The sequence below is a fragment of the Penaeus vannamei genome, chromosome 3 (genome assembly GCF_042767895.1).
Source record: "Penaeus vannamei isolate JL-2024 chromosome 3, ASM4276789v1, whole genome shotgun sequence".
In the NCBI taxonomy this organism is placed as follows: domain Eukaryota; kingdom Metazoa; phylum Arthropoda; class Malacostraca; order Decapoda; family Penaeidae; genus Penaeus; species Penaeus vannamei.
Window position 1 is genome coordinate 1,381,817 of NC_091551.1, and position 12,500 is coordinate 1,394,316.

At 39.1% G+C, this 12,500-nt stretch overlaps 1 protein-coding gene and 1 long non-coding RNA gene across 2 annotated transcripts in view; one reads left to right on the forward strand and one right to left on the reverse strand.

The window, feature by feature from the left end:
* Positions 1-671, forward strand: part of LOC138866214 (multiple inositol polyphosphate phosphatase 1-like) — a 1,940-nt gene extending 1,269 nt beyond the window's left edge. Inside the window, exon 4 of the mRNA XM_070138308.1 lies at positions 523-671. Coding sequence (XP_069994409.1) covers positions 523-636 — 114 coding nt within the window. The 3' untranslated portion in view covers positions 637-671. The remainder of the gene's footprint in view (positions 1-522) is intronic.
* Positions 672-5,073: 4,402 nt separating this feature from the next.
* Positions 5,074-10,122, reverse strand: LOC138866490 (uncharacterized). Its single transcript, XR_011399609.1, has 2 exons — positions 8,844-10,122; positions 5,074-8,809 (listed from the first exon to the last, which is right to left on the reverse strand). It is a non-coding gene; the product is annotated as an uncharacterized lncRNA (long non-coding RNA).
* Positions 10,123-12,500: the final 2,378 nt, after the last annotated feature.

A 12,500-nucleotide genomic window follows, 5' to 3' on the forward strand; every position in this document is an offset into this window, starting at 1 on the left:
GATCACCTGTTTTCAACGTTATTGATATTATTGTTGCCTGTGTTTCGTCGGATTTGCAGCTATTGTTATTTCTTCTGTTGTTGACATTTCTTTTTTCATTTAATGCTATATGTGTATGTGTTTGTTTTGTGTCCATAATGTATGTGAATGATATACTTGTGTGTGTGTGCTTCGTGAGTACGTGTGTGTTTGTATATGTGTGTCTGTGTATGCTTGTGTGTGTGTGTGTGTGCCTGTGTATACTAGTGTGCGTGTGGTTGTGTATGTGTATGCTTGTGTTTGTTTGTACATATGTGTCTGTCTATGCTTGTGTTTGTTTGTACATATGTGTCTGCCTATGCTTGTGTGTCTGTCTATGCTTGTGTTTTTGTTTGTGTATGTGTATCTTTGTGTATGCGTGTGTGCTTTCGTGAATGTGTGTGTGGTTGTTTGTCTGTGTTTCCGTGTTGGTATCTGCATCTGCATAAACACGATCATTTACACTCAATAAGTAGCCAAAATAAGCTGAATATCTGGCCGCAGGTGTTAGAATACTGGGAGGACCTTCGTATGTACCACGACCAGGGACATGCTCACACCATCACGTACAAGCAAGCGTGTGTCCTGGGCAACGATTTGCTGTTACTCTTCCGGTAATGTAATCCTACCTCATTTCCTTTTTTTTTTTTGCATTTTATTTCACATTTTTTTTCTTGTCTGTTTATATCGCTGTTTTTTTCTACTTCTTCTTTTCTTCGTGTGTGTGTGTCTCAGTATCTATTATTCATTTTAGCTTGTTTTATGTCTCTCTCTCTCTCTCCTCTCTACGTTCTTTTTTCATTCGTCTGTATATCTTTGTCCTCTCTCTCTCTCTCTCTCTCTCTCTCTCTCTCTCTCTCTCTCTCTCTCTCTCTCTCTCTCTCTCTCTCTCTCTCTCTCTCTCTCTCTCTCTCTCTCCCTCTCTCTCTCTCTCTCTCTCTCTCTCTCTCTCTCTCTCTCTCTCTCTCTCTCTCTCTCTCTCTCTCTCTCTCTCTCTCTCTCTCTCTCTCTCTCTCTACGTTCCTTTTCCTCAATTCGTCTGTATATCTTTGTCTCCTCTCTCTCTCTCTTCTCTACGTTCCATTTTTTTAATTCGTCCCTATGTCTTTGTTAGCTACATCTAAATTTCATTTACAGTTCTTCTTTATTCTATGAACCCCTCAATAACGTTACTATTTTTTTAAGACCGAAATTTGTCGTTTTATTTGGCCTAAGTAATGTGCAACTCCCACTGCTTGTTGGTTGGCACTGTATTGGCCACCAGTTACGATTCCTCGGCGTAAGAATTTGCTAATGGCGGTAGGATATTCTTCTCTCTCTCACTCATATATACATACACACACACACACACACACACACACACACACACACACACACACACACACACACACATATATATATATATATATATATATATATATATATATATATATATATATATATATATATATATATATATATCGTATATATATATATATATATATATATATATATATATATATATATATATATATATCGCCCATATAATTCATTTTCACACATATTATTTATCATATCATTCAATATTATCATCTTACCGAGGAATTATGAAAGTAGGAAATGTTTGTAAATCTTTTCCAATCATACTCGAGAGCAGGTCAGAGCAGGTCAGAGCAGGTCAGGCAGTCAGGATAGCAAGACCTTTTCCTTGTCTTACTACTTTCAAGGCGACAAGTCTCCGCTGCCCTCGGGTCGCCACTCCCTCGTTGTTCAGCATTGTTCATCGCTCGGTAGTTGTTCCATACTTGACGTAGCCATTCGTGTCTTAAGCGTTTATCATTTTTATGCGTTTTGCGTTATGGTGAAATGTCAAAATTGATGTCTTCGAATACGTTAGGAATAGACAGGGGAAGGAAAGAGAGAAATAGATAGAATGTGCGTGTTTGAGAGAGTGAGAGAGAGATAGAGAGAGTATAAGACAGAAAGAGAGAGAGAGAGAGAGAGAGAGGGAGAGAGAGAGAGAGAGAGAGAGAGAGAGAGAGATAGAGAGAGAGAGAGAGAGAGAGAGAGAGAGAGAGAGAGAATAAAGCGAGAAGAAAAAATGAGTTCCAAGTAAACAGATTTAGACATTCTTTCGTTCTCGCGCGCCCGTTCATGCTAATCTTGGTCGTTGGGTAGTTTGCCCATTCGACATTCACACCTCATTCATACTCTACCGAACCCTTTTATCATCTTATCTCCTATTTCCTTTCTTTCATATTTCCTCCCACAAGTATTCACACACACACACACACACACACACACACACACACACACACACACACACACACACACACACACACACACACACACACACACACACACACACACACACATATACATATACATTTGTGTATATATGTATATATAGATGTAAATATATATATATATATATATATATATATATATATATATATATATATATATATATATATGACAAGTAAAAGCAACACAAGACTCTCCTCACCAAGCCAAGCCAGGGAAGAACCTTGGGAAGAACAGCGGTCGGTTCCTTCCCAGAAATGAGGAAGAACACAACGATGTTATCTTCCTCAGTTCAAAGAGGTATTTTCCCCCGAGGCAAAGGAGGACTTGCTGTTCTGGTGTTATTTGTTGTTGTTATTTGTTGTTATTTGTTGTTTTTTGTTGTTGTTTGTTGTTATTTGTTGTTATTTGTTGTTTTTTGTTGTTGTTTGTTGTTATTTGTTGTTATTTGTTGTTATATGTTGTTTTTTGTTGTTATTTGTTGTTTTTTGTTGTTTTTTGTTGTTATTTGTTGTTTTTTGTTGTTGTTTGTTGTTATTTGTTGTTATTTGTTGTTATTTGTTGTTATTTGTTGTTATTTGTTGTTATTTGGTGTTGTTATTTGTTGTTATTTGTTGTTATTTGTTGTTATTTGTTGTTGTTTGTTGTTTTTTGTTGTTATTTGTTGTTATTTGTTGTTATTTGTTGTTATTTGTTGTTATTTGTTGTTGTTTGTTGTTTTTTGTTGTTATTTGTTGTTATTTGTTATTTGTCATTTGCTGTTATTTGTTGTTATTTGTTGTTATTTGTTGTTATTTGTTATTGTGTTTTTGTTGTTATTTGTTGTTCTTGTGTTATTTGTTGTTATTTGCTGTTCTTGTGTTTTTCGTTGTTATTTGTTGTTATTTGTTGTTATTTGCTGTTCTTTTGTTTTTGTTGTTATTTGTTGTTATTCTTTATCCTAACTTCAGGTGAATAATCCCAAAGTTCTTCTTCAGTTTTTGTGAAATTGGGTATCACGGTTAATACACACATAGACGTACATGTGTACACACTAATTGTACGTGTACATGAGTACACAAAGCATTTACTAAGATAGACCACATACCCTGAGGGCACAGACAAACGAACTGACTTCTCATCCCAAGCATTCTCTCTCTCTCTCTCTCTCTCTCTCTCTCTCTCTCTCTCTCTCTCTCTCTCTCTCTCTCTCTCTCTCTCTCTCTCTCTCTCTCTCTCATTCTCTCTGCTGCTCTCTCTGCTCTTTCTCTTGTCTCTCTCTCTCTCTCTCTCTCTCTCTCTCTCTCTCTCTCTCTCTCTCTCTCTCTCTCTCTCTCTCTCTCTCTCTCTCTCTCTCTCTCTCTCTCCCATCTCCCATTCTCTGCTTCTGCTTCTCGCTCCTTCTCTCTCTCTCTCTCTCCCATTCTCTCTCTGCTTCTCTCTCGCTCTTTCTCTTGCCTCTCTCTCTCTCTCTCTCTCTCCCATTATCTCTGCTTCTCTCTCGCTCTTTCTCTTGCCTCTCTCTCTCTCTCTCTCTCTCTCTCTCTCTCTCTCTCTCTCTCTCTCTCTCTCTCTCTCTCTCTCTCTCTCTCTCTCTCATCTCTCTCTCCCCATTCTCTTCTTCTTCTCTCTGCTGCTCTCTCGCTCTTTCTCTTCTCTCTCTCTCTCTCTCTCTCTCTCTCTCTCTCTCTCTCTCTCTCTCTCTCTCTCTCTCTCTCTCTCTCTCTCTCTCTCTCTCTCTCTCTCTCCCATTCTCTCTGCTGCTCTCTCTCTCTCTCTCTCTCTCTCTCTCTCTCTCTCTCTCTCTCTCTCTCTCTCTCTCTCTCTCTCTCTCTCTCTCTCTCTCTCTCTCTCTCTCTCTCTCCGATTCTCTCTCTTCAATCTCTGCTGCTCTCTCTCTCTCTCTCTCTCTCTCTCTCTCTCTCTCTCTCCCGATTCTCTTCTCTCTCTCTCTCTCTCTCTCTCTCTCTCTCTCTCTCTCTCTCTCTCTCTCTCTCTCTCTCTCTCTCTCTCTCTCTCTCTCTCTCTCTCTCTCTCTGTTTCTCAATTATTCTTTTTTATCAACCTTTGGCTTTGGTGGTACCTTCACTACCATTATAAATGATGTATTCAGTGCTAATGCTATTTTACATATCCATTATCCTTTCTTTGGCTAACAAGAAGCTTTGTTTGTTTGTTTTCTTGAAGGTTTAGTCAGTTGTCTTCATATCTGCCTCGATTTTATTGTATTTTATTTATTTATGAGTTGGTTTCTTTGCTTTATTCTGCTCTCTTTTGTAATACTCTGATTTTCTGCTTTTTTCTCTTTCTTTTTTTTTATTATTTGTTAGTTTTCGTTCTTTATTTGGTAGGCTGGTGGATTTAGTGTTTTGTTTGTCTATGTTTGTATCTCTCTCTCTCTCTATCTTACTTTCTTTCTTTCTCTTGCTTTCTCTCTCTCTCTCTCTCTCTTTTACTTTCTTTCTTTCTCTTGCTCTCTTTCTGTCTCTGTCTCTGTCTCTCTCTCTCTCTCTCTCTCTCTCTCTCTCTCTCTCTCTCTCTCTCTCTCTCTCTCTCTCTCTCTCTCTCTCTCTTTTATTTTCTTTCTCTTGCTCTGCTCTCTCTCTCTCTCTCTCTCTCCTTCCTTCTCCCTCTTTCTCTCTCCCTCTCTCCCTCTCTCCCTCTCTCCCTCTCTCCCTCTCTCCCTCCCTCCATCTCCCTCTTTCTCTCTCTCTCTCCCTTTTTCTACTTCCCGTTCCATTCCAATCTTAAATTAAGAATGTAAAGGCATAACACAACAACAAAAACAACTCATTCCACAGGCACGTTGTTTATTAGTTATTTTTCGCAAAGTCATAAGATATCGATTGGAAAATAAGTATATTCTCTTGAAACATCAAAGGAAAAAAGTCACTAATTCATAATAACATATTTACCATCTTCACTAACACGAAATACAGTCGAAGAAGAAAAAAAAAATCTCTTTTACCCCTTACATTTTTTTATAACACGGACATAACTGTAGTCATTAGAAAATTATATAATACAAACATATATATATATATAGATTCAAACACAACCTATATTTAATGAAGCCGCCATCTTGCCAAGGCAGTCCAGCTGGTGGAGCGCTAAAATGGCCGCTATGTCCAGGGTACATAAGGATCAGTTTCCCGTCTCGTATTACGCACTTCTTTCATAGTGCTGTTGGCACGAAATACGAGATAGGTAGTGTGATTAAAAAATGCTAAAACACATTTAAATTCACTATAATAGATAATAATATATGCTGTTATCGTTATCTTTAGCGCTTGGAGAGCAAGGACACTACATTGCGTCTCATCTCAGGAAAAGGAAACGTTGGCATCTCATCAAGCCTCTGGTGGCGTCCGTTACTCTGTCACTTTAAGAAAAATAAAAAATAAAAACATATATATCATACTGCAGAGCTATAGAAGGCAGCAAATTTCCATAGTAAAACACACCATGTTATATATATATATATATAAATACTGAAATAAAGAATATATCTAAACGTAGGTGCAATCAGCTGATTAGACCAAAAAGAGAATTCATGGATCCGAACACCAGACAGGGGTGAGGTGCTTGTTATTATTTTTTTCCCAAAAACTGGACGCAGTATAGCCAATTATAACGAGAAAACAGTATTAATTAATTAATATTTATCTAGAAAAAAATAATTGTCTCATAATTCTTAAGGAAACAGTGTGTTTAATCAAGAAAAACGTTTTCTCAAAAAAGAAAACAGTAGAAATAACAGCAATGACCTCAAAATGAACATCGATAGTAATATTACTGATAATAATTACAATAATGATAATAATAATAATAACCATCGCAATAATAACGATAATAGTAGTAATAGTAGTAGTAGTAGTAGTAAAGATAATAGTAATAATGATCATAATAATAAATCAGAATAATAAATCAGAATAATAATAATGACAATAATAATAATAACAATAATAAAATGATAATGATGATAATAATAATAATAATAATAATAATTTAATAACCCACATCGCCATTTTAAAAATATCATCCATTCTAGCATCAATTGAGCACTTTTTTTTTAAATCAGCGAAAGAAAGAAGGGAAATAAAAAAAGACAATAATAAATAATGATAAATTTGGAGGAAGAAACAAACGAAGGAGACAAGCTGGAGGAGAGGAATAAGCGGAAATAAAAGAATAAAGAGGAATATTAGAAATACTATTTTTTTTTCTAATTAATTTCTTACTTCTAATATCACTGAAGTTCCATTAATGATAAAAAATAATAATAATAAAAATTAAAGCGAAATTAATATCATGTAGGATGGGAAAATAAAATAAATATGAAAACCGAAAAAGGTTAAATAAAAAGGATATAACAACAAACAATAATAATAGTAATGACAATGATAAAAATAAAAATAATAGAGATATTGACACTAATAATAACAACAACAAAATACGGTAAATAAAGAAAATAAAGAAATAGACGCTTACATAAGATATAAAACTAAAATGAAAAGTTGTTTACACGTGACCAGCTGCCTGTGGATGCATGTAAACAATTTTAGGAGAAATTAAGCTCTTTATGGCATTATTGGAGACGGAAAGGAAGGAAGAGGGTGAGGAGAAAGAAGGAATAACAGAAAATAAGAGAAATAAAACAAAGAGAGATTAGAAATTGAGAGATACTTGAAGAGATAATGTAAGGGATACAGGCCTATATTCTACTATGCTTCACTGCCGTCCCTCGGTTAAAATTTACAGTAGAAAAGGATAACATTTCTCTCTAAGTAACTCTCTGCTGGTAAAATGATTCCCATAAAAGGAATTTGGAACATATTAAATGAAATGACATACAAATTAAAAAAAGAACAAACAAAAGAAAACTGCAACAAAAATATATATATATATATTCCCGTATCCCAATGGTCAGTAAGTGATCAAAGTCCATATTTTCTTTTAATATTAACTATCATTGTGCCACCTAGACTTAATAAACCTGTATATGTTTGACTATTAATTATCGTGAAAATACGAGAAACCATATACAGACAGAATTACCCATTCCATCTGATCAAATCACACTAAATAGGAAGAAAATTGAAGACAAAATCAAAATGGAGTAAACAAGAACACATAACTTGGCCCCGGCTTCGTCTCACCAAAACAGCAAGCGACCAGCCGAACACATGGCAAATCCGAACGAAAATGCCTAAATAAACAGTATAATCAAAACGAGCAACTAAAAAAAGAAAAACGAAAATAAATAAAATAAAATAAAAAAAGATATAGCCTCATGTTGGTACCAAAATCATACACAAATACGCACATACGCACACGTGGCGGTGGGACTCGTGTAAAAAAAAAAAAAAAAAAAAAAAAAAAAAAAAGGAACATATAAATTATTGCACTAGATAATTACACAAACACTCATCACCAAATATCATAATAGAGAGAAAATCCGTGATTTGCTACTGAAACGGTAAGGTTAAAAATCCCTTTTATTTTCTGTCGCTAATAAACTTTTCACGCTAAACTATTTCACACAAATTCCTTTCACAGCTTTATCTAGGCACTCATCTAGGCATTAAAACTGCCCAAAAGCTTAATTATATATATATATATATATATATATATATATATATATATATATATATATATATATATATATATACCAAAAATGAAGCAAAAATAAGTATTTGCTTCGCCAATACAAATCTTTCTTAAATCCATTTATCAAAGGCAACCAGTCAAAAAATTGTAATAATTAATAAAAAAGAAAAAAAAATCGTTTTATAAATAATCTATTTATCACAGATTAAATTCTGCCCAAAATCGCTCATTTTCCAACATATTTGAGAAATATTTTTAATCTTTCTCATTTAATTTCATTTTATTTTATATAATCTTATTTATTCTTTTATTCTTATTTTATCACAGTGCCTGAGAATCTTTTTTTTTTTATTAATATTTTTTGCTGTTTACTGTTGTTGTTTTCTTAATATTTATAGAAAATATGGAAAATACTCTTCAATCCAAATTATTTGATATCTCTTTCACCAAAAAAAAGTAATTAAATATAATAATTTCGAAAAAATGCATTTACAAAATAAGAGTAGGTGGTAGGAGGATAAACCAATTCTATTTTCCTTCTAAGAAATTCTCTTTTTCTCTCTCTCTCTATCTCCCTATTTCATCTCTTCGTAATGAACTTCTCTTGTTTTAATACCTTCTGTCACTAATATCGGCCATTTTATCATTATACACCTTCACCATCATCACTATCATCACCATCTTCATCACTTTGCTTTCATGTATCACTATCATCACCATGGCTTTGGGCTTTCATCACCATCATCATCACCACCATCATGGCTTTGGGCTTTCATCACCATCATCATCACCACCATCATGGCTTTGGGCTTTCAACATCATCACCACCATCATGGCTTTGGGCTTTCATCACCATCACATTGGCTTTGGGCTTTCATCACCATCATCATCACCACCATCATGGCTTTGGGCTTTCAACCTCATCACCACCATCATGGCTTTGGGCTTTCAACCTCATCACCACCATCATGGCTTTGAGCTTTCATCACCATCACCTTGGCTTTGAGCTTTCATCACCATGGCTTCATGCTTTCATCACCATGGCTTCGTGCTTTCATCACCATCATCCTCATCACCATGGCTTTGGGCTTTCATCACCATCATCATCACCATCACATTGGCTTTGGGCTTTCATCACCATCACCTTGGCTTTGAGCTTTCATCACCATGGCTTCATGCTTTCATCACCATGGCTTCGTGCTTTCATCACCATCATCCTCATCACCATGGCTTTGGGCTTTCATCACCATCATCATCACCATCACATTGGCTTTGGGCTTTCATCACCATCACCTTGGCTTTGAGCTTTCATCATCATGGCTTCGTGCTTTCATCACCATCATCCTCATCACACTGGCTTTGGGCTTTCATCACTATCATCCTCTTTTCACGTCTTCAACACCATCACCAGCATTTGTGCTTTCATCAACACCATTTCTTGTCATTCCTCACCATCTATTCGCATTATCATCACTTTAATCATCATATTTTTCCTTCGAGTCCAGCTCTTGGCAATTATGTTTATATCGCTTCTCTTCACGTTTTTTTCTGCCAATGCTTGTTTATCATCACTTCCTTATCTCTTTATCTTTTTCCGTAACAATGCTTTTTGTTTCGTGTTTTTTTTCTTGTTTTATTCTTGTTTTTTTTCGTTTTCTTTTTTTTTAATTTCTGATTCTCTTCGTTTCTATTTGAGATCCATTCTGTTCTCTTCTTTCTTCTTCCTTTTCTGCCTCTCCTTAGTCCCTCTTTCTTGTTTTAACTTTTTTGTTTGTTTCTTTCTTTCTTATCTCATTTTCTTGTTCTTCCTTTCTTTCCTCCTTCCTTCCATTGCTATTTTCTTCCTTTTTTCTCTTTTTCTAAAACATTCCATCATCATCATCATCTTTTTTTCTTCTTTTCTTCTTCATCTTCATCTTCTTTTTCTTTTTCTTCATCATCATCTTCATCTTCATCTTCATTCTCATCATATTTTTCCTTTTTCTTTTTCTTCTCCTCCTTCCTTTTTTCCCTTCTTTTCTTCTTCTTCTTCTTCTTCTTCTTCTTCTTCTTTTTCTTCTTCTTCTTCTTCTTCTTCTTCCTTCGAGCTGCTCCGACCTGGATGATCGTCTATGGTTCCTGTGTCGAAGAGAAGAAAAAAAACGAATGAATAATAATGATAATGATAATAATAATAATAATAGTAAAGATAGTAGCAGTAATAATAATGATGATAATGATGATGATAAAAAATAATGATAATGATAATAATAATGATGATAATAACAATGATAATGATAATGATAATAATAATAATAATAATGACAATAATGATAATAATAATAATAATGATAATAATAATAATGATAATAATAATAATAATAATGATAATAATAATAATAATAATAATAATAATAATAATAATAATAATAATAATAATAATAATAATAATAATAATAATAATAATAATAATAATGATAATAATAATAATAATGATAATGATAACAACAATAACAATAGCAATAATAAAAGTGATAATAATAATAACAATAGTAATAATAATAATAATAATAATAACAATAATGATGAAGGAAATAAATATTTGGACAATGGTGCACTGAAGTCATCAGTCCATTACAATATAAAATTTACACTATTCTAAGAAATAATAGAAATAAACTGAATGAAATTTTGAAATTTGAGAATAGGAAAATTCTCTTAATATCATACTTATTTATATAAAACAATTAAGAAAAAAAAAAGTAAGTTTCATTTAACTGAGGTGAGTTGTCAGGTGAACCCCCCCTCCCCCCACCCCACTCCCCCAAGACCTCTCTTCCCTCCCCATTCACCCTTCTCCCCCCCCCCTTTCTCAATTAATTTCCTCCTCTTTCGCCTCCCTCCCCCCCGCCACATCATTCCCTTAAACACCTGTCTAACTCAACAGGTGTTTTTCCCCCGAGAGAGGTTTGTTGGGGACGCGGCAAGTGGGGGACGGGGGGGAGGGGGGAGAGGGTGTCAGGTGGGGGAGGGAGGAGGAGAGGGTGTCAGGTGGGGAGGAGGGAGGGGGAGAAGAGAGGGTGTCAGGGTAATGGGGAGGGGGAGGAGGCGTCAGGTGGGGGAGGGGGGAGAGGGTGTCAGGGTGGGGGAGGGGGAGAGAGGGGTGTTCAGGTGGGGGAGGGAGGGGGAGAGGGTGTCAGGTGGGGGAGGGGGGGGGGGGGGAGAGGGTGTCAGGGTGGAGGGAGGGAGGGGGAAGAGGGTGTCAGGGGTGGGGGGAGGGGGAGAGAGGGGTGTCAGTGGGTGGGGAGGGGGGAGAGGGTGTCCAAGTGGGGGGGGGGGAGAGGGGGTGTCAGGGTGGGGGGAGGTGGGAGGAGGGTGTCCAGGTGGGGGGAGGGGGAGAGGGGTGGTCAGGGTGGGGGAGGGAGGGGAGAGAGGGTGTCAGGTGGGGGAGGGGGAGAGAAGGGGTGTCAGGTGGGGAGGAGGGAGGGGGAGAGGGTGTCAGGGTGGGGGAGGGGGGAGAGGGTGTCAGGTGTGGGGAGGGAGGGAGAGGGTGTCAGGTGGGGGAGGGAGAGGGGAAATGTCAGGGTGGGGTAGAGGGGGGGAGAGGGTGCTTCAGGGGAGGGAGGAGAGGGTGTCAGGGGTGGGGAGGGGGTAGGGGAGAGGGGTGTCAGGGTGGGGGAGGGGGGGAGAGGGGTGTCAGGGTGGGGGGAGGGAGGGGAGAGGGGTGAATCAGGTGGGGGGAGGGGGAGAGTGGGTGTCAGGGTGGGGGAGGGAGAGGGGGAGAGGGTGTCAGAACAATGGGGGGGGAGAGGGTGTCAGGGTGGGGGAGTGGAGAGTGGAGAGGGGTGTCAGGGTGGGGGAGGGAGTGGAGAGGGGTGTCCAGGGTGGGGGAGGTGGGGGGGAGAGGGTGTCAGTTGTGGGTGGGGGGAGGGAGGGGAGAGGGTGTCAGGTGGGGAGGGGGGGAGAGGGTGTCAGGTGGGGGAGGGAGGGAGAGAGGGAAAGTCATGGTGGGGTGGGGGGAGAGAGGGTGTCAGGTGGGGGAGGGGGGAGAGGGGTGTCAGGGGGAGGGAGGAGAGGGGTGGTCAGGAGTGGGGGGAGGGAGGGGAGAGGGTGTCAGGGTGGGGGGAGGGGGGGAGAGGGTGTCCAGGGTGGGTGGGAGGGAGGAGAGGGTGTCAGGTGGGGGAGGGGGGAGAGGGTGTCAGGGTGGGGAGGGAGGGAGGAGAGGGTGTCCAGGGTGGGGGGGAGAGAGGGGTGTCAGGTGTGGGGAGGGCCATGTGAGAGAGGTGTCAGGGAGAGAGGAGGAGAGGGATTAATCAGGTGGGAGGAGGAGGAGGGGGAGAGAGGTGTCAGGTGGGAGAGGAGGGGGAGAGGGTGTCAAGGTGAGAGGGAGGGAGGAGGAAGGGTGTCCAGGTGGGGGGGGGAGAGAGGGTGTCAGGGTGGAGGGAGGGGGGTGGAGAGAGGGTGTCAGGGGGAGGGAGGGAGAGGGGTGTCAGTGGGGGAGGGAGGGGAGAGAGGGTGTCAGGTGGGGGAGGGGGGAGAGGGGTGTCAGGTGGGGAGGGGAGGAGAGGTGTGTCAGGTGGGGGGGAGAGAGAGGTGTCAGGGTGGGGGGAGGAGGGGGTGAGAGGGGTGAT